The 22,575-nt window shown below is 46.2% G+C and overlaps 1 protein-coding gene across 1 annotated transcript in view; it reads right to left on the bottom strand.

Annotated features, from left to right (window-relative positions):
* Positions 1–4,827: 4,827 nt before the first annotated feature.
* MMUT (methylmalonyl-CoA mutase) overlaps positions 4,828–22,575 on the bottom strand; it is a 174,421-nt gene continuing 156,673 nt past the window's right edge. Inside the window, exon 12 of the mRNA XM_082250032.1 lies at positions 4,828–5,053. Coding sequence (XP_082106158.1) covers positions 4,925–5,053 — 129 coding nt within the window. The 3' untranslated portion in view covers positions 4,828–4,924. The remainder of the gene's footprint in view (positions 5,054–22,575) is intronic.

Below are 22,575 nucleotides of genomic sequence, written 5' to 3'. Positions count from 1 at the left end.
CGTCGTTCTCACGCCGGCAGCTAGGGAGCGAGCGCGCGCCTCTGGCGGTGCGCTCCTGCCCCCACTTGGCAGCGGGGACTCTGATGCACGGGGCAGGCGGCTCCGATTGCCGCCTGATACCCACGATTGTTTCCCGCTGAGAGAGACGAACGGTCAGCTGTTGTAAACACAGCTGACCGTTCTTCTCCCTGGAATGATCACAGAGCCCATGTGATCCTTCTATATAGGATCACGTCTCTAAGGTCATTTCAGAAGCCACGCACCCCCACAGTTAGAATCACTCCCCTAGGGTCACATTTAAACCCTTGATCACCCACAATGTTAACTCCTTCCCTGCCAGTGTCATTATTACAGTAACATTGCATATTTTTAGCACTGATTACTGTAGTAATGTCACTGGTCTCCTCAAAAGTGTCAAAAATGTCAGTTAGGTGTCCGATCTGTCCGCCGCAATGTCGCAGTCCCGCTAAAAATCGTAGATCGCCACCATTACTAGTTAAAAAAAATAAATAAATAAAAATGACAAATCTTTCCCATAGTTAGTAGAGGCGATAACTTTTGCGCAAACCAGTGTTAATTTTGGCAGCAAATTTCAATTTAGTTTTAGTCTTAGTCTTAGGACTAAAATGGCATTTTAGTTTTAGTCCCATTTTAGTCTTCTGCAAGTGTTTTAGTTTTAGTCGTATTTAGTTGACTAAAACTCCAGTATATTTTACTTTTATATTATTATTTTTCGACTAAAACGCCCTACATTTTAGTCGACTAAAACTCATTTTAGTCATCTATAATCAAATGGGTGTAGTTCAATTGTAATTTGTAATGCATTATTTAAGCATTTCTCTACAATTTCCAAACTCATTATATACTACTGCTGGTCCTGGAGTGAAAAATCGAATATGTTATTATTTATGCTTTGAGCATGCACCAGTGTTAATTTTTGGCAGCAAATTTCGATTTAGTTTTAGTTATAGTCTTTTGACTAAAATGCCATTTTAGTTTTAGTCGTATTTTAGTCTTAAGACTAAAATGCCATTTTAGTTTTAGTCGTATTTTAGTCATCTGAATTGTGTTAGTCGACGAAAACGTTTTAGTCGGTTTTAGTCGACGAAATTAACACTGGCGCAAACCAATCAAAATACGCTTATTGCAATTTGTTTTTACCAAAAATATGTAGCAGAATACAAATTGGCCTAAAATGTTAAAAAGTTTTGATTTTTAATTTTTTTTTTTTGAGAATGTTATATAGCAGAAAGTGAAAAGTATTGGTTTTTTTTCCAGAATTGTCTCTTTTTTTGTATATGTGTATATATATATATATATATATATATATATATATATATATATATATATATATATATATATATATTAAAAAAAAAAAAAAAAAAAAAAATCGCACAGGTGATAAAATACCACCAAAGGAAAGCTCTATTTGTGGGGGAAAAAAGGACATCAATTTTATTTGGGTACAGTGTGACACGTCCGTGCAATTTTCCGTTATTAAGGGGGAAAATCTTCCAGTCTAGAAGTGGTTAATTGAAGAATGTCTCCCGTCAAAGCTCCAAGGATTCTTCTTCTGGTTCTATATCTCCAGACTGCTCTCCCACTGTCTTCCCCCTCCGCGTTGTCTTCTATCTCCTTCCTCCAGTCTTCTCTCCCCCGACATCTTCTCCCTCCAGTGAGGTCTTCTGTCTTTGCTGAATTCTTCTTCTTCCTCTGCTGCCGCCAACCTGTTCAAAATAAAAAAAGATGCTGCAACAACACTGACTCCCATGGTTATGTCAGCGATGGTGTCTGCGAGCGCTTATATAGCTATAGGACGTTGCCATCCGGTGACGTCCACGGAAACCCCCAACCCCTTGTCACATTACTGCCCAAATTATAATGGGGGGGGGTGACATCACAAAGGGACAGAGTTTCCGCGAGACGTCATCACCGAGAAGACAGCGGGGGGGGGGGGGGGGCGACCGGAGGGAGAATACGGAGGTAGAAGACAGTGTCGGGAGAAAACCAGAGGAAGAAGAAAGCACGGAGGTAGATAAAAACAGAGGAAGAAGAAACCTTGGGACGGGGGACATTCTTCAATTAATAAAGGACTTGTCAAAAACCGGCTTGTTTTTCGTAACACTACACTGCTTTTTTGGGGTAAACGGGTTGGGATCTGAATCAAATTCTCATAAGCCCCCTGCCCGCAGACCCCCACAACTATTGCTCAGGGTTGTCGGGAAAAGGCCCTTGTCCCCATCAACATGCCATTTTCCTTTTGGCTTGGGGTTCCCCCTCAAGATCAATACCAGACTCAAAGGGCCTGGTATGGATCTGGCAGGGGACCCCACACATTTTTTTTTTTTAAATTCGGTGTTAGGTTTCCAGCAAACCAGAAGCAGAAGAGTTGTTTTGATTGGTCAAAGGACAAGTCACAATCATCTCAAAGTCAGATCCTGTTCATTGAAGTTGCATGGAAGTTGGACATGAAGTCGCAATGCAAAGTCGGATCGGAAGTTGTACTACTTTTGTGTCGGATCAGTGTGAACATAGCCTTATCGGGCACATCTTCCACAGTACGGGTCCTCTTTAAAATTGAAGAAAAGCCAAACTATAACTATTCATAGAAATATTCCCTCCCTCCTCCTTATCCTGCTTACCCCGTGTATAAAAAAAAAAAAAAAAAAGATTTGTGTACTTACCTATCAGTAATTTGCTCTGCTCCATTCACGTAGTCCAGGAGGTCCATCTACCCTGTGTCAGTCAGCTCCCGTCAGTTCACGGGAATCGATAAGTACATAGATTTTTTTTTTTCTATACAGGGTAGACAGGTAAGGTTGGGGGGAAATAAAGGAAATTTTTCCTAAGATTAGTTCAAGTTAGGTTTTTCTTCTACTTTAAAGTTTAGAAATGATGTGTGGCTAAACCTAACTTGATGACAGTGCAAGGATTTTTGCCGCCCTAGCCCCCCCCCCCCCCCCCATATGCCCTACCTTCACTACATCAGCCAAGAGCCAGAAGATCTCTGCATTATGCAAGTGTGAGCACTGTGGTTGATGTAGTGGAGGTGGGAAGCAGTTTAAAGGAACACTGATGGGGGGTCATTTCTGCTGTGACCTGTGTACAGTCCCCACCAACCTCAGCTTCTCCTCCGGTTGGCGGTCGGTAATAATGCAGCTTCACCCCCATCCATTATCAAGATAGTCAATCACAGATCACCATCAGTCAGATGAAGTCAGAGGTCAGCATTTGGGTAGATGGAGACACTGTCCCCCATACACAGCCCCCCATATCACACAATACAACCCCTCCATATCACATAATACAGCCCCCCCATATCACAACACACCCCCATATCACACAATGCAGCCCCCTCATAACATACAATGCAGCCCCCCATAACATACAATGCAGCCCCCCATAACATACAATGCAGCCCCCCATAACATACAATGCAGCCCCCTCATAACATACAATGCAGCCCCCTCATAACATACAATGCAGCCCCTCATAACATACAATGCAGCCCCCTCATAACATACAATGCAGCCCCCTCATAACATACAATGCAGCCCCCTCATAACATACAATGTAGCCCCCCCATAACATACAATGCAGCCCCCTCATAACATACAATGCAGCCCCCTCAGATTACACAATGCAGCCCCCTCATAACATACAATGCAGCCCCCTCAGATTACACAATGCAGCCCCCTCATAACATACAATGCAGCCCCCTCATAACATACAATGCAGCCCCCTCATAACATACAATGCAGCCCCCTTAGATTACACAATGCAGCCCCCTCATAACATACAATGCAGCCCCCTCATAACATACAATGCAGCCCCCTCAGATTACACAATGCAGCCCCCTCATAACATACAATGCAGCCCCCTCATAACATACAATGCAGCCCCCTCATAACATACAATGCAGCCCCCTCAGATTACACAATGCAGCCCCCTCATAACATACAATGCAGCCCCCTCAGATTACACAATGCAGCCCCCTCATAACATACAATGCAGCCCCCCCCCCATGTATGAATAGAAGACAGTGAGGCCAGTGCCCGGATAGGGGAGTGTACTGTCTGTGTGAGGGGTTGGAGAGGAGAGGACACACACCCTCATCGTCTCACCTGGCTGGCTTTGTGGATTTGTTTCCTCAGCCCGGCAGCCACCGACATGCTGTCCTAGGCATGTGATGGGGGAGGGGAGCCCAGTGTCCAGGCAGCAATCTGCTTCTTCCAGAACACGGAGGAGTGGGGGGCGTCTGGAGAGGCACAAGCCCCGCCCCCTGGGTGTGATTGGAGATCGGCTCCTGATCTAGAAGCAGAAATCAGCAGTAATCGGCTGGAGGGGCGGAGTGCAGCGAGCACCGAGCTGCATCCCAAGGAGGAGCTGAAACTTGTGATTTCCATGGAGGGCTCCTCCGGCGCCCCGACTACACTAATGTCCGCTCTAGTGGTGTGTGCTGCCTGAGGCTTGCTGTAGCGCTCAGGCGGCACAGCATGAGGAGTGTCACGCTGGCCAGTCCACTACTGATTCGGGATGCAGGATGGCGGCGCCCCCTGCTAAGTTGCGCCCCAGGCGGTTGCCTAAGCCGCCTTACAGGTAGCGCCGGCCCTGCTTGATGACTACATATTGCTGGCTTGCAATCATCAGTAGACTCAACTTCTAAAAATTTCATTTTATTTTAAATTACATTTGAATAAATCTCCTAAATTTTCTTTTTACATTCAGCACTTATTATATAACAAGAATATCTAATGCTGTATAAGAAAATTCTGGAAAGTCACATGAAACCGGTCAATCAAAGTTGAAAAAACTCTCAGTGAAACAACATGCCATCAGTAACTCCTCCCATTGGTTACTGACTCTACCCACTCATCACTAAACAGCAGAGTCATTGGACAGATCTTCAGCAGAGGCCACTGCTTTAAAGGGACTGCTGTCGTTTTTCCAGACTTCGTTCAATATCATCGATTACTTGGACAGCAGCCTTGGGAATTCGAGTTCCTGGTCCAAACACACTGGAGACTCCGACATTATATAAGAAGTCATAGTCCTGAAGAAATCAGAGAAAATAGGTTAGGAGTTATGTGAAAAGGAGGGAAAGGTGGAACAGATTTATTAAAACTTGAGACAGAAAACACTAATACCATCTATCACAACCATATTCCAGCAGACGTTTTAGCATTGCAAGAAAGTTACATATCAAGCTAAACTTGGGTCAATAAATACACAGTAAAAAACATGTTGAAACAGTTTTAGCTGCCAAACCATCTGAGTCTATTTAGCATCATTAGTGATACTCAAATTCCTGCCATACTGCAGGTATGGGTGGATGAGACCATTTTTTCTGTTACAGTGAAACAATATAATGGTGTCACATCCTTGACTCTAATCCAATGATTGTACAGTAAAGAAGCGAAAGCTTACCGATTCCCAGTTCGAATCCCAGCTGGTTCAAGCAGGGACCGGCCGAGATTCAAACCATGTATGGGCAGGCTGAATGTGCCCAAGGTGCTCGATCGAATTGGGTGTACAACCAGCCTGTTGGATTGTATATGCAATTATTGCCAACGGCTATTATAGTCACTAGCAGTAATCACTGTGTTCTCCCGGCAAGGAAAGCCCCCCCCCCACCCCCCCACCCCCAGGAGAACACTGATTCATGCAATCTATGATTAGCTTTAGTCTCTCCTCCTGTATGTAGGTTCACAATGTCAGACTGACAACAAAATACATTCAAGCCTTTACTGGTTAATACGGTATAAAGGATGATTCAACATACTTAAGAGATTCTTTTTTCCCCCACTAACAATTATAACTGCATTTAACCCTTTTGCTGCCAGAGCCGTTTTTTTGCATACGTTTAACTAGTTCAGGTCCGCCCTATAGCAGTTTTACTGCTACAGGGTGGCACCTGTGCGCCAGATCTCATATATATATATATATATATATATATATATATATATATATATATATATATATATATATACACAGTGCATTGCGAAATTATTCAGCCCCCTTGAACTTTTCGACCTTTTGCCACATTTCAGGCTTCAAACATAAAGATATAAGACTGTAATTTTTTTTGAAGAATCAACAACAAGTGGGACACAATCATGAAATGGAACGAAATTTATTGGATATTTCAAACTTTTTTAACAAATAAAAAACCGAAAAATTGGGCGTGCAAAATTATTCAGCCCCCTTAAGTTAATACTTTGTAGCGCCACCTTTTGCTGCGATTACAGCTGTAAGTCGCTTGGGGTAGGTCTCTATCAGTTTTTTCTCCCCATCTTCCCCTTCCTCTCTGTCAGTTCAGGAATCAGCATTATGAAATCCTGTATTCCCAAAAATAAACCCTAGATCAAGTCCTTGTAAAACAATGCAATCCGCTCTGTAAAAGGATTATATGATGTGCCATGTGCGTCTGTAACATTCTTGTGGAAAATACCTTATTTACAGCACTGCTGGGTGCTCACGTGATCCCTGCTGAGCAAGCAGATGACAGGTCTGTGTCCGCTCAAAGTGCAGAGCAGGCATGGACTAAGACCTGCTCTCCTCTATGGTGGAACCAGATGGAAACAGACTGCCGGGCAGTTTCCATCCGATCCGCCAGATGTTTGGAAAACTGGACCACTATCCGTCTGTTTTATGCGGACAGGATTGGATCGGATGTGTCCACTGACATCCCCTGTTCCATAAAAGGAGACTGCAGAGTCTGATCAGGTCCACCTAAAAAACTGGCAGGCGGACCCGATCGGACAGCCTGTGTGAAAAGGACCCTTAAGGGTGCATTTTAAGCTATGTTTAATGCAGCTGGTCTAAACATTTGAATTAGTCTTGTGGCAGCACTCTGAAAACCCAGTACAGCAGAGCTCAGATTGGGAGAGAGATGGTTCATTAAAAGCAGTCAGGCTCTGCAGCAGTGTACATGGACTGACAAGGAGAATGCCAACTGGAGGAGAGAGCAGAGCGATGATGAAATCAGTGCACTGCTGCTTCTTCATTGTTCAGATACAGTATGTCTTTGACCCAAGTTCTGCTGCTGCGTCAGATGTTAAAAACTGGCTGTGATGTCTGGCAGGGGTGGCATATCACAAGACTTGCTTCACAGAAATACAAATCCTGTGGCAGGTAAAATGTTTCCCATATACTGGATTTCAACCTGTGACAACATTTTACCATGATGTGGTACAGCCACACTTTTGAGTTACAGAGGGGGGTGCTCAGAACCAGGGAACACGTGCTGTGCATTTTTAAAGATTCAGATCCAGGATCATTCTGAAAATAAGTATAAAGGCAACTATAGAAATTCATCAAGTAGCAGAATATGATTGGTTAGGATGAAAACTAAAACTGCTCAACAATAGATTGTGTACCCCTGAATTTGTTCAACCATGTGTCCGTGTAACACATATGTGCGGTGGCAAAAGGGCAGGCTTTAACATCTACATCCACATACAGTGGGTACGGAAAGTATTCAGACCCCCTTAAATTTTTCACTCTTTGTTATATTGCAGCCATTTGCTAAAATCATTTAAGTTCATTCTTCTTCCTCATGAATGTACACATAGCACCCCATACTGACAGAAAAACACAGAATTGTTGACATTGTTGCAGATTTATTAAAAAAGAAAAACTGAAATATCACATGGTCCTAAGTATTCAGACCCTTTGCTGTGACACTCATATTTAACTCAAAAAGGGATACCTGTGTCGGGTACTATTGATGGTGCCACATCCCAATATGTAATCTCAAAAAAAGAAATCCCCTATTGGTGGGACTTTAAAGGCACTCTTGAATACACAAATTTTGAAAAATATAATATTTTATTAGAAAAAACAATATGACAATAATTTATAAAAGGCAAGTAAAGTAATATACATCACATGTGCAATTAGAAATAACCACACCAATTCAGGGAGGAGACTCAGATCCCGACTAGTTTCGGAGTTATACAATTACTCCTTCTTCAGGGGGGAGAGTCACCCTGGATGGTGGTATTCTATGCAGTGATGAATGGCACTATGTACCTGCCAAGATGTATTAAAATCAGGTGCTGTATATGCTCTGCTGAATTTATACTGTGGCCGTGTTCAAGGTATGGTTGAGGTGCTGAGACCCCATACAGATGTATTAAAGAGAAGAGGAGTATGCCATTCCTTGGTGGATGGTATTTGAAGGATACCAAGTCAGATCAACTGGATCCCAAATTAAGGCTGAACAGCTTGTTAAGATGGTAAGAGGTCTGGGTCGTACCAGACACACCGCCCTCGATGTTAACAGCCAGCGAGCATTAAAATGAAAATGAAAATGCTCGCTGGCTGTTAACATCGAGGGCGGTGTGTCTGGTACGACCCAGACCTCTTACCATCTTAACAAGCTGTTCAGCCTTAATTTGGGATCCAGTTGATCTGACTTGGTATCCTTCAAATACCATCCACCAAGGAATGGCATACTCCTCTTCTCTTTAATACATCTGTATGGGGTCTCAGCACCTCAACCATACCTTGAACACGGCCACAGTATAAGTTCAGCAGAGCATATACAGCACCTGATTTTAATACATCTTGGCAGGTACATAGTGCCATTCATCACTGCATAGAATACCACCATCCAGGGTGACTCTCCCCCCTGAAGAAGGAGTAATTGTATAACTCCGAAACTAGTCGGGATCTGAGTCTCCTCCCTGAATTGGTGTGGTTATTTCTAATTGCACATGTGATGTATATTACTTTACTTGCCTTTTATAAATTGTCATATTGTTTTTTCTAATAAAATATTATATTTTTCAAAATTTGTGTATTCAAGAGTGCCTTTAAAGTCCCACCAATAGGGGATTTCTTTTTTTGAGATCTCATATTTAACTCAGGTGCTTTCCATTTCTTCTGATCATCCTTGAGATGGTTCTACACCTTCATTTGAGCCCAGCTGTGTTTGATTATACTGATTGGACTTGATTAGGAAAGCCACACACCTGTCTATATAAGACCTTCCAGATCACAATGCATGTCAGAGCAAATGAGAATCATGAGGTCAAAGGAACTGCCTGAAGAGCTCAGAGACAGAATTGTGGCAAGGCACAGATCAGGCCAAGGTTACAAAAAGATTTCTGCTGCACTTAAGGTTCCTAAGAGCACAGTGGCCTCCATAATCCTCAAATGGAAGACGTTTGGGACGACCAGAACCCTTCCTAGAGCTGGCCGTCCGGCCAAACTGAGCTATCGGGGGAGAAGAGCCTTGGTGAGAGAGGTAAAGAAGAACCCAAAGATCACTGTGGCTGAGCTCCAGAGATGCAGTCAGGAGATGGGAGAAAGTTGTAGAAAGTCAACCATCACTGCAGCCCTCTACCAGTCGGGGCTTTATGGCAGAGTGGCCCGACGGAAGCCTCTCCTCAGTGTAAGACACATGAAAGCCCGCATGGAGTTTGCTAAAAAACACCTGAAGGACTCCAAGATGGTGAGAAATAAGATTCTCTGGTCTGATGAGACCAAAATAGAACTTTTTGGCCTTAATTCTAAGCGGTATGTGTGGAGAAAACCAGGTACTGCTCATCACCTGTCCAATACAGTCCCAACAGTGAAGCATGGTGGTGGCAGCATCATGCTGTGGGGGTGTTTGTCAGCTGCAGGGACAGGACGACTGGTTGCAATCGAGGGAAAGAGGAATGCGGCCAAGTACAGGGATATCCTGGACAAAAACCTTCTCCAGAGTGCTCTGGACCTCAGACTGGGCCGAAGGTTTACCTTCCAACAAGACAATGACCCTAAGCACACAGCTAAAATAACGAAGGAGTGGCTTCACAACAACTCCGTGACTGTTCTTGAATGGCCCAGCCAGAGCCCTGACTTAAACCCAATTGAGCATCTCTGGAGAGACCTAAAAATGGCTGTCCACCAACGTTTACCATCCAACCTGACAGAACTGGAGAGAATCTGCAAGGAGGAATGGCAGAGGATCCCCAAATCCAGGTGTGAAAGACTTGTTGCATCTTTCCCAAAAAGACTCCTGGCTGTATTAGATCAAAAGGGGGCTTCTACTAAATACTGAGCAAAGGGTCTGAATACTTAGGACCATGTGATATTTCAGTTTTTCTTTTTTAATAAATCTGCAACAATGTCAACAATTCTGTGTTTTTCTGTCAGTATGGGGTGCTGTGTGTACATTCATGAGGAAGAAGAATGAACTTAAATGATTTTAGCAAATGGCTGCAATATAACAAAGAGTGAAAAATGTAAGGGGGTCTGAATACTTTCCGTACCCACTGTATGTGCCACTGGGTGGACAATGTTTCTGTGCTAACAGTGCGCTCAGAGCAGAGATCAAGCTGCCAAAGACAGCTCTTGGTCCCCACTAACAATCGGTAGCCAACAGGAGTGGCTCCTGATCATGTGACCACTGTGAAAGCCAATGACAGTGGTGACCTGATCGCCAATCCCTTCCACACCCTGGGTGTACAGACCCTATTAAAGGGACGCTGGGGCTGGGAGGTAGGGGGTTTGCAGGAAACTTTTTATGCCTGTACCTTTAGCATACCTAAAATGTAGTCAGTCAGTCCATAAACATAAATTTCTATAGCTTATTCTGATATTTTGTATTGCACAATAATTGTCTGTTTTCTTTTCAAGGAAGACAGAGTACTTAACCCTACAAGAGGTAATGTCTTCCAGCTGGCTATTCTCAGTGTATGATCAACTGAAAACTGCATGCAAACCTTTCCCTGCCAAGATTCCATACAAACTCTATGCTCCAGTCTAAAAGCTTGAATTCACCTCCAGAAATTATACTTTTTTCCAACAACTGTAAGAAGCACATCCCAATATACTTAAGATTCCATTCATTTCTTACAGGAATTTATAAAGCAATGTCAACTTACTCAGCGCTGTACATACTGTACATTCACATCAGTCCCTGTCCTCAAGGAGCTTACAATCTAAGGTCCCTAACTCACATTCATACATACAGGTGCTTTGCAAAAAATGTGATCATCAAAAAATTTGATTTTTGTACTTACCGTAAAATCCATTTCTCTGAGTTCATCGACATCCATTAATCAGAACTACTGGTTATATTGCCTCCTCCAGGAGTAGAACTAGGCAGAACAAAAAACTTCTGGCTATGCCCATGGGCCGTCCTCAGCTTGGTATATAACCCCCCTCTCTGCTCTAGGTAATGAATTTAGTAGCAAGCAGTATTAGAAGTATCAGAACTCCATAGAGGGGTGAGTGCTGTGTCCGTCGATAAACTCAGAGAAGTGGATTTTACGGTAAGTAAAAAAATAAAAACACATTTTCTCTTTCGTTCATCAACAGACACAGCGCTCCATAGATCATAACTAATGGAACGTCCAAATGCAGTGCCAAAAGGATAAGAGCCCTTAACCCGGTCACAGGAGCCCCGTCTGGGGAAAAAAAAAAAAAGTAGACAGAAAAACACCCCTCAAGAGGGAACAGCCCCTCTTAAATAGCAACCTGCAAAACGTTGCGGCCAAAAGCATCAGCAGATGCCAAAGTATCTACCGTATCTACTCTATGGAATTTAGTGAAGGTATGCACAGACAAGTGGCGGCCTTGCAAACTTGCGATAATGATGCTTGATGACGGAAGGCCCAAAAAAGTACTCAGCGCCCGAGTAGAATGCGTGCGCCATGACAGGGAAAGGTAGAACCTTTAATAGGTCCTTTAATAGGACGCCCTGAGTCACCGTCTGTCTGATCCATCTGGAGATGGTAGCTGAAGAAGCTGCCAGCCCCTTCCTTGGTCCATCGGTAACCACAAAAAGCGAGTCGGACCTCCAAAAAGGACTCCATAGCTGCCAGATACACCCAAATCGCGTGAACCACATCCAAGGTGTGCAAGGCAAATTCCTTGGGATGAGCCGGCTTGGGAAACAAGGAGGGCAACACAATATCCTCATTCAAATGGAAGTCAAAGACAACCAGTGACTGTAAAGCAGAATGGTGGATCAGCCCTTGGGACAACTGGTCTTCTCGGAGAGTAAGCCCCCAGGGGATGTTTATGGCCACCAGATCGATTGGAAGATCCTCACTCATGATTCCTCGCAGGAACCAAGAAGCCTAAGCAGAGGATGATACAGGCCTTACCGTGGCCCTTGGGCGCCTGAAGCGTCTGCCAGAGGAACCCGTGACCTCGCCACAAACCTTGGCATCCTCCTGTGGATCCGAACCTGCTAAAGGAGCTGCATGCAGGACTGTGCAAACAGACCTGTCTTGAAGGTGGATATCACCAGACTCAGAACCTGTATGCAAGTCGGGAAAGAGAACTGTCTGTGTGACAGCAGCAAGTGAAATGCGGCCTGTGGTTCCTGACATTTGTCCAATGGAAGGATCACCCTGGTCAGAATTAAAATCAGACCTAGGTAATTAAATTACCTAGGCAGGGATAGGGGGGACCTTAGGTATTTTGGACGTCACCCAAACCCTTGCAGGAAATAAATCCACACAAGGAGACTCAGGACCTAAAAAACCTGAAAAGGACAAACTTTATCCCCCCTGGGTTCCACCAAAAGAAACATTTCGCGGACCTCCTTGAAAGAGGTCCACGGGGCCAGAAACCAGCGAAGATGTCCCCCCACTCCAGTAATGGTTGAGAGCAGACCTTCATGCTGAAGGGGGTCTTGTTTGCGGGTCCAGAAAAGCTAGCTCTAGGCTTACCAGACCAAGGTTGCTTTGAACCTCCCGGGGACATTTTGAAAGATCCATTTCCCTTATTCTCAGTCCCAGAAGCACAAAATAATTTTCTATGTGCTGAGAAGAAGGGCCCCTGTCTGCGACGAGGCTCCTTCCGTTTCCTGGACTGTGACAGGAAGGTACCCTTCCCCCCATGAGCCCCCTAATGTCGTCTTCCAGGTAGAACCAAACAGGCGATCGCTTTGAAAGGGCAGATCGATTAGGGCTTTCTTAGAGGCTTGGTCTGCGGACAAATACTTAAGCCACAGCACGCGCCTAATCACCACCGCTGAAACAAAGTTTTGGACAGCACAGGAGCTGTATCCAAAGCTGCATCCCAAATAAACTGCGGTCCATGGACCAACTGGTCTTCTAAATCAACATAAGCAGCAGGGACCTGCTCACCCCCCAGGTCCTGGTGCAAAATCTTGGCCCATTCGGTTAGGGTCTGAGACACCAGGGCTGAGGTAAAGTCTCAAAAAACAATAAGGTGAAACCACCCTTCTCCTGCGCTTGGTATCCAAGCCCCTCGACCACACTCCTCCCGGGACTGACAACTGGCTTCTCAGATGGCTAAGGTCTTGCTGCCCTTATCGGACTGGGGTAGTCCACCAGTACTAAAAGCAAAAAGAACAAAGAAAGGGCGCACCGACCTAGCGCATTATCCTCAATAAAATACTTTATTTAAGTAACATTAAAAATGGCTACTCACAGACGTAGATAAAAGTAAAGCGTGTCAAGCTGGATTGCTCAAATGTCCGTGTTTAGTCCATATAATCATCCATGACCGATGAGATGACTGACGCGTTTCGAGGCCTAGCCTCTTCCTCAGAGCCACCTGGTGGCTCATCCATGACCGATGAGATGACTGACGCGTTTCGAGGCCTAGCCTCTTCCTCAGAGCCACCTGGTGGCTCTGAGGAAGAGGCTAGGCCTCGAAACGCGTCAGTCATCTCATCGGTCATGGACGATTATATGGACTAAACACGGACATTTGAGCAATCCAGCTTGACACGCTTTACTTTTATCTACGTCTGTGAGTAGCCATTTTTAATGTTACTTAAATAAAGCCTTTTATTGAGGATAATGCTCTAGGTCGGTGCGCCCTTTCTTTGTTCTTTTTGCTGAGGTAAAGTCTAGCTGCAATGCTGAACCTGCCATGGTAAACATGCTGTGTGCCTGAGGCTTCGCTTTCCTGTCAGCCGGGTCTTTAAAGGACGAGGATTCCTCTACTGGGATAATGGTTGCTTTATTTAACCTGGACAAAGGAGGGTCCAGCACTGGAGGACTAGTCCACTTTTTTTTTTTAAAGGGACTCCTCAAAAGGGTAACGTACAGCAAAACGTTTGGGGACCACAAAGGGTAAATTTGGTTGTTCCCATTCCTTACAGGAAAACCTGTGAAAATAAGGCACATAAAGAATCACCTTTGGAGTGTGAGGTGACTTATGCATACCAAATGACACGGCCACGTCCGTGGCTACATCAGCCGCATCCTCCATTTTTAAAGTCTCACGTACTGCAGTGATAAGAGTTTCTACCAGCGCTTTTTCATTTGCTGCTGCGACCATGGAGGAATCATCCTCCCTATCGGATAGATCTGGGGGAGTGATATTAGGCATCTTGACAGCCTCCCTTACCAGTTTTCTTCTCGTCTTTTCATCAATTTTGGAGGGATGTCCAGGTCTTGGTAATGTCACTGTTGTGCCACATTTTCTCCACTTGATGACTGTGGTCACTGTGTTCCATGGTATATCTAACGCCTTGGAAATTCTTTTGTACCCTTCTCCTGACTGATACCTTTTAACAATGAGATCCCTCTGATGCTTTGGAAGCTCTTTGCAGACCATAGTTTTTGGTGTACGATGTGACTACGAAAATGCCAGGAAAGACCTACTAGAACAGCTGAACTTTATTTGGGGTTAATCAGAGGAACTTTAAATGATGGCAGGTGTGTAGTGACTCCTGATTGACATGAGTTTGAATGCGATTGCTTAATTCTGGACACAGCTACATCCCCAGTTATAAGAGGGTGTGCACACTGATGCAACCATATTATTTTATTTTTACTCCCCCCCCCCCCAAAAAGATTTGTATTTAATTGAGTTATCCAGTTTATAGGTCACATTAAAATGTGGAAAAAGTTCTCAAATTATTTATCTTTTTTTTTTTTTTTTTTTACATCACCGAAACCTGAGATTTTAGCAGGGGTGTGTAGACTTTTTATATCCACTGTAATATCAATTTAGCTCTGAATTACTGCAAGGTCCTTTTATACAAAAGCTTTCTAAAGTAAAATATTATGTATTTTTTATATTTCTATAATAATAAAGTTGTATATTTTTTTATTTATGTAGGTGTTCTCATTTGGCATACCTAAAGTCTCAACATTTTCTGTCTCATAAATGTGTCAATACATTTATCGGATGATGCCAATGTGAACTTACAGGATATGTCACCCACTAAAATTTAGTCTAATCGGGTTAGATTTTTTTCCAGGTTGTTACACTACAATATGCAAAAAGTTTGTAAAGCACCTTATATCAGATTTGACAGAATCACTATCTGCAGCTTAACCAGCATGATCTAAATCTGTACAAGTGAAATAATCCTCCTCAAGCAGAGATAACAGAAGACAGTCATTTAGCTAAGATTTTCTCCAAATATCTCTCTATCTCACTGTGCATCCATCTATGGAGTCATCCTCATCACCAGGAAAACTTGGATCATAAATGAGATCATAAAACTTACACTCACAGGCCACTTTATTTGGTACATCTGTTCAATTATATGGTAACACAAATTGCTAATCAGCTAATCAATTGGCAGCAACTCAATGCATTTAGGCTTCTAGTTGTGGTGAAGACAACTTGCTTAAGTTCAAACCGTGCATCAGAATAGGGAAGAAAGGGGATTTAAGTGACTTTGAACATGGCATGGTTGTTGGTGCCAGATGGGCTGGTCTGAGTATTGCAAAAACAGCTGATCTACTGGGATTTTCACGCACAACCATCTCTAGGGTTTTCAGAGAATGGTCCCAAAAAGAGAAAATATCCAGTGAGCAGCAGTTGTGTGGATGAAAATGCCTTGAGGTCAGTGGTCAGAGGAGAATGGGCAGACTGGTTTGAGATGATAGAAAGGCAACAGTAACTCAAATACACACTCATTACAACCAAGAGATGCAGAATACCATCTCAGAACACATTGAAACTTGAAGCAGATGGTCTACAGCAGCAGAAGACCACACCGGGTGCCACTCCTGTCAGCTAAGGAAACTGGAACAGGAAACTGAGGACACAGGAAACTGAGGCTACAAATCGCACAGGCTCACCAAATTTGGATAATAAAAGATAGGAAAAACGTTGCCTGGTCTGAGGAGTCTCAATTTCAGCTGCAACATTCAGATGTTAGGGTCAGAATTTGGCGTAAACAACATGGCAGCATGGATCCATTCTGTCTTGTATCAATGGTTCAGACTGGTGGTAAATGTGCACTGTAATGGTTCACAACTTGGACCATTGCAACTGTTTATATACTATACCTGTGGAATCCTTCTAGAACAGCCTCCATTATATGGGTGACCTGAACCAAGTGATGCTCCCATCTGGACCGTCAGCAGCGCTAGATCACAGCTGCACTACCATCGTTGGTTGCTAGGACTGCTGCCGTCCTAGCAACCAATGACATCACTTGTGCGCCCCACCCTCTACAGCAAGTTTTTCCGCCCAGCTCCCACCTCCGGCAGCATGCATCTTCAAGCTCCTGCCCCTTGCCTGCCTGGCTACAGGGACATACCCTTCAGGTGCACTGTTTACTTAGATGGGGTCTACCAATGTAAATGTGCACTGTAATGGTTCACAACTGTAATTTAAGAATGAATGGACACTCTGATGGAGATACCTGTTGTATGGGGTAATACTGATGGGGATACCTGATCTATGGGGGCACAGTGATGGGGACACCTCATCTATGGGGGCACAGTGATGGGGACACCTCATCTATGGGGGCCCACTGATGGGGGCACCTCATCTATGGGGGCCCACTGATGGGGACACCTCATCTATGGGGGCCCACTGATGGGGACACCTCATCTATGGGGGCCCACTGATGGGGACACATCTATGGGGGCCCACTGATGGGGACACCTCATCTATGGGGGCCCACTGATGGGGACACCATCTATGGGTGCACACCTCATCTTTGGGGGCACACCATCTATGGGGGCACACTAATGGGGACACCTCATCTATGGGGGCCCACTGATGGGGGCACCTCATCTATGGGGGCCCACTGATGGGGACACCTCATCTATGGGGGCCCACTGATGGGGACACCTCATCTATGGGGGCCCACTGATGGGGACACCTCATCTATGGGGGCCCACTGATGGGGACACCTCATCTATGGGGGCCCACTGATGGGGACACCTCATCTATGGGGGCCCACTGATGGGGACACCTCATCTATGGGGGCCCACTAATGGGGACACCTCATCTATGGGGGCCCACTGATGGGGACACCTCATCTATGGGGGCCCACTGATGGGGACACCTCATCTATGGGGGCCCACTGATGGGGACACCTCATCTATGGGGGCCCACTGATGGGGACACCTCATCTATGGGGGCCCACTGATGGGAATACTTTATCTATGGGTGATGGGTGCACACTAATGGGGATACCTTATCTATTGGGGCACACTGATCGGTACTCCTGATCTATGGAGGCGTGGGCATACCTAATGTAAAGGGGAACTCTGATGGGGACACCTTATTTATGGGGGCACTCTGATAGGGACGCCTGATGTAAAGGGGAACTCTAATGGGATAAATACTGTTGAAATGCTTTGAAAACTGTGCATTTCTAATTTTTTGATAGTCCTAGATGACCGGACCTCCTTGAATTTTAATTCAATACCGCTGCTCTAGAGGCTGGAAATCAGGGTGGTAGGCACTGCTAGTACAGCCATCTCTACTAGCTTCCAGGTCCTGTGCCGAGAGGCTGCCCTACTGCATTTAAACACAGCAGGTCAGCTGCTTGGTATGGGTGCTATTCAGAGACTTCTGTGTATTTTCTCAATGAATGCAAAGCATTCTTTGACCTGGACGAGGTGGAGAAGTGGGCGGTGATATCATGTTCACCACCAGAGAATGCTTTGCATTCATTTAGAAAATTCGGAGTGATCTCTGAATGATACCATGCCAAAAGGCTGACCTTATGTGTTCACAAGTCAGCAGGGCAGTTGCTTGGTGCAAGACCCAGAATTAAGTGGAGACCACTGGAGTAGTGGGGTCAACTATAGTGGTTTCCCACAGGAGTGGCATATACAGTACATATGGGCTAAATATGTTTTTTGGAGTTATTAACATGCCCCATCTCTTGTACAGAAATTTTATGAAATATTCATAGGGATCAAAGAATTCGGACCTTTGAGGCACACCATCTTTAAGCTTAACATACAAAGTTTATTTATTTCATATTAAAAATGAGAAAGAATTACATTTTCTTATTGCAATACATTGTTAGACATCAATCAACATTTACCAGTAGATTTTATCTTTGTCCACATCTGGTAAACATAGAGGCTCTATGCGTTTCCTGGACATGGTCCACTTCCTTTAGGAGCCAAAGTCCAATTTCCTAAACGACTCAGTCACTGCTAGATACACCCTGATTGCCAATACCACAACCAGGGAATGGAAGGCAATCTCTTTAGGGTGTGTTTAGACTTAGGACACAAGGAAGGCAACACAATGTCTTCATTAAGGCTCCATGTACACGGGACGTTAGAAAAAACGTCCTGCAAAGCTATTTCTGACGCCGGGAAAAAGCAGCTGTTAAACGTGCTTTCAGTAGCTTTTTCCATTTGCGTTATTGCACGTTTGGCCACGTTGCTTTTAGCAGCGTTTTTCTGCCTCCATTCAAAATCAATGGCTCCCTACGGGAGCCTATTGATTTGAATGGAAGGCGCACCGCAAGTCAGATCAGGATGATCCGACTTGCGGCGCGACCTGCACTGTGAGAATCTTGAGGGGGAACTCCACCCAAAAATGGGAAAAAAATTGCGTGGGGTTCCCCCCCAGGTTCCAAACCAGGCCCTTCGGGTCCGGTATGGAATTTGAGGGTAGCCCCACGCTGAAAAAACAGCGTGGGGTCCCCCCCAAAATCCATACCAGACCCTTATCCGAGCATGCAGCCCGGCAGGCCAGGAAAGGGGAGGGGACGAGCGAGCGGCCCCACCCCCCCTGGACCACACCAGGCCACATGCCCTCAACATGGGGGGGTGTTGGTGCTTTGGGGCAGGGGGAGCTCTGCACCCCCCACCTCAAAGCACCCTGCCCCCATGTTGATGAGGACAAGGGCCTCATCCCCACAACCCTGGCCGGTGGTTGTGGGGGTCTGCGGGCAGGGGGCTGATCGGAATCTGGAAGCCCCCTTTAACAAGGGGGCCCCCCAGATCCCGGACCCCCTCCCTGTGTGAATGGGTATTGGGGTACACTGTACCCCTACCCATTCACCCCATAAAAGATAGTGTATGTAAATAATGACAGGAGACGTTTTGGAAAGTTTATTAAAAATCTTCATCCGGCTCTTCGGGGTCTTCTCCTCTCCGGGGGTCTTCTGCTCTTTTGCTGTCCGCCCTTCTGCTGTCCTCTCTTCTTGTCTTCTCCTCTCCGGGGGTCTTCTGCTGTCTTCTCTCCGTGGGGTCTTCTGCTCTTTTGCTGTCCGCCCTTCTGCTGTCCTCTCCTCTCCGGGGGTCTTCTGCTGTCTTCTCTCCGTGGGGTCTTCTGCTCTTTTGCTGTCCGCCCTTCTGATGTCCTCTCTTCTTGTCTTCTCCTCTCCGGTCTTCTGCTCTTGTGCTGTCGGCTGTCGGCTCTCCTTCTTCCTCCGGTCCTCCTCCGACGACGTCTCCAGCGATTATGCCGGCCTCTGGTCTCTGCAGCTTATTATATAGCCATTAGGGGCGTGGCCGCCAGATGACGTCATCGGGAGACCACGCCCCTTGTGTCACATGTGACGTCACATGTGACACAAGGGGCGTGGTCTCCCGATGACGTCATCTGGCGGCCACGCCCCTAATGGCTATATAATAAGCTGCAGAGACCAGAGGCCGGCATAATCGCTGGAGACGTCGTCGGAGGAGGACCGGAGGAAGAAGGAGAGCCGACAGCCGACAGCACAAGAGCAGAAGACCGGAGAGGAGAAGACAAGAAGAGAGGACATCAGAAGGGCGGACAGCAAAAGAGCAGAAGACCCCACGGAGAGAAGACAGCAGAAGACCCCCGGAGAGGAGAGGACAGCAGAAGGGCGGACAGCAAAAGAGCAGAAGACCCCACAGAGAGAAGACAGCAGAAGACCCCCGGAGAGGAGAAGACAAGAAGAGAGGACAGCAGAAGGGCGGACAGAAAAGAGCAGAAGACCCCCGGAGAGGAGAAGACCCCGAAGAGCCGGATGAAGATTTTTAATAAACTTTCCAAAACGTCTCCTGTCATTATTTACATACACTATCTTTTATGGGGTGAATGGGTAGGGGTACAGTGTACCCCAATACCCATTCACACAGGGAGGGGGTCCGGGATCTGGGGGGCCCCCTTGTTAAAGGGGGCTTCCAGATTCCGATCAGCCCCCTGCCCGCAGACCCCCACAACCACCGGCCAGGGTTGTGGGGATGAGGCCCCTGTCCTCATCAACATGGGGGCAGGGTGCTTTGAGGTGGGGGGTGCAGAGCTCCCCCTGCCCCAAAGCACCAACACCCCCCCATGTTGAGGGCATGTGGCCTGGTGTGGTCCAGGGGGGGTGGGGCCGCTCGCTCGTCCCCTCCCCTTTCCTGGCCTGCCGGGCTGCATGCTCGGATAAGGGTCTGGTATGGATTTTGGGGGGGGACCCCACGCCGTTTTTTCGGCGTGGGGCTACCCTCAAATTCCATGCCGGACCCGAAGGGCCTGGTTTGGAACCTGGGGGGGAACCCCACGCAGTTTTTTTTCCCATTTTTGGCGTGGAGTTCCCCCTCAAGATTCTCACAGTGCAGGTCGCGCCGCAAGTCGGATCCGACTTGCGGTGCGACTTCCATTCAAATCAATAGGCTCCCATAGGGAACCATTGATTTTGAATGGAAGAAAAAAAACGTATAACGTGGCTGAACGTAGGTTCATCACGTTCAGTCACGTTCGGCCGCGTTTCTGCGTTTGAAACGTCGGGAAACACACGTTCGAACGCAATATAATTGCGTTCTAAAAAAAGTCCCTGAACGCAACTGCCTGCAAATGACTGTAAACTACCATGTATACATGGACAGATAAGATAACATGGAGCTGCGTTCAGGGACTTCTGAAAAAAACGCCCAACTGCTCCTAAACGTCCATTTCCAGCGTCCCGTGTACATGGAGCCTTAAAAGGAAACCAGAAACGACCTTAGGAAGGAACAACTGACAGGGATGAAGTACTACTTTGTCTCTGTTGACCACCAGATCAGGGGAACGCAGCCAACTCCGACACTCTGTGTGCAGAAGTAATAGCCACCAAGAAGACAACCTTCTGTGTCAAAGTGAGCAGAGGAATCTCACGAATATTTTCGTGAAACAGCGGTTTCTAAAGAACCGACAGCACCAAAATTGAGGTCCCACAGGGGCAACGGAGACCTCACTGGGGGAGCCAAGTGGCGGACCCCCTGAATAAAAGTATGAATCAAGGAGTGCATAGCCAAAGGGCGTTGAAAGAAAATTGGCAAGGCCGAAACTTGGCCTTTGAAGGTTCCCAAGGCCAAGTGTTGGATCTACCCCTTTATGAACGAACTCCAAAATTCTAGCCACCAAAAAGGAATGAGGGGGAAAATATACGCCTTTGAGACGAGATGATAAATCTTCCTAGAAGGAGATTTTCTAGCTTTTAACAGCGTGGGAATGACTGATTCCGACACCCCCCTATCCTTCAGCGCCTGGCTTTCAATAGCCACGCCGTTAAAGCCAGCGACTGTTAAGCAGGAAGGAAGATCGGCCCTGGAGCCAGATGTTTCTCTGAGAGAGAGTCTCCAAGGGACATCAGCGACCAGCCATACCAGATCTGAGTACCAAGACCGGTGAGGCCAGCCTGGGGCCACTAGGATGACTGGAATCCCTTCTGCCTCGATTCTTTGCAGAAGTCTTGGCAGAAGTTTTAGCTGAGGAAAAGCATATTTCACATGATACTGACCCCCAAGGGGCCACCAGAGCGTCTGTGGCATCAGCCAGAGGATCCCGAGACTGTGCTACAAACCTCTGCACCTTCCTGTTGAGATCAGAGGCCAACTCGTCCGCTTTGGAGTTCCCCATCAGAGACACAGTTGATGAAACACCTCTGGATGAGAAGGTCATTCCCCCTGGTCTAACACCTACCGACTGAGGTAGTCCACCTGCCAATCTCACCCCTGGAATATGCACAGCAGAGATGGCTGGTACAAAGAATTCTTCCCACTGTAGAATGCCAGCAACTTCTTGGGCCACTAGGACACTTTTTTTTGCCCCCTTGGTGATTGACATATGCCACAGCTGTGGCATTGTCCGATTGAATCCTGACCGGGCGCCCCTACTGTAGAACGAAAGGGCCGCACTTGTGAGCCGAGAAGGGGCACGTTTGCGACAAGCCTCTTTGCTCCTGGTAGCCTGTGGGAGAGGAGCGCTCTCCCCACCCCCCGTAAGACTCCTAATGATCTCATCCATGGAAGCTCCAAACAGGCGTTCTCCCAAAAAGGGGAGATCAGACGAGATCTTCTTGGAAGCCTAGTCTGCAGACCAATGTTTGAGCCAAATCATGCACCTCAGGGTCAGTGCTGTTACAGATACCCTGCAGACTAAAGGACCCACATATAGAAAGGCATCACAGATGAACTGCAGCCCCTGGACCCACTGGTC

Source organism: Pelophylax lessonae (assembly GCF_965119305.1).
Source record: "Pelophylax lessonae genome assembly, chromosome: 3".
NCBI lineage: Eukaryota > Metazoa > Chordata > Amphibia > Anura > Ranidae > Pelophylax > Pelophylax lessonae.
The sequence above is the reverse complement of the archived record's forward strand: the minus strand, read 5'-3'. Positions and strand labels throughout refer to the sequence as shown.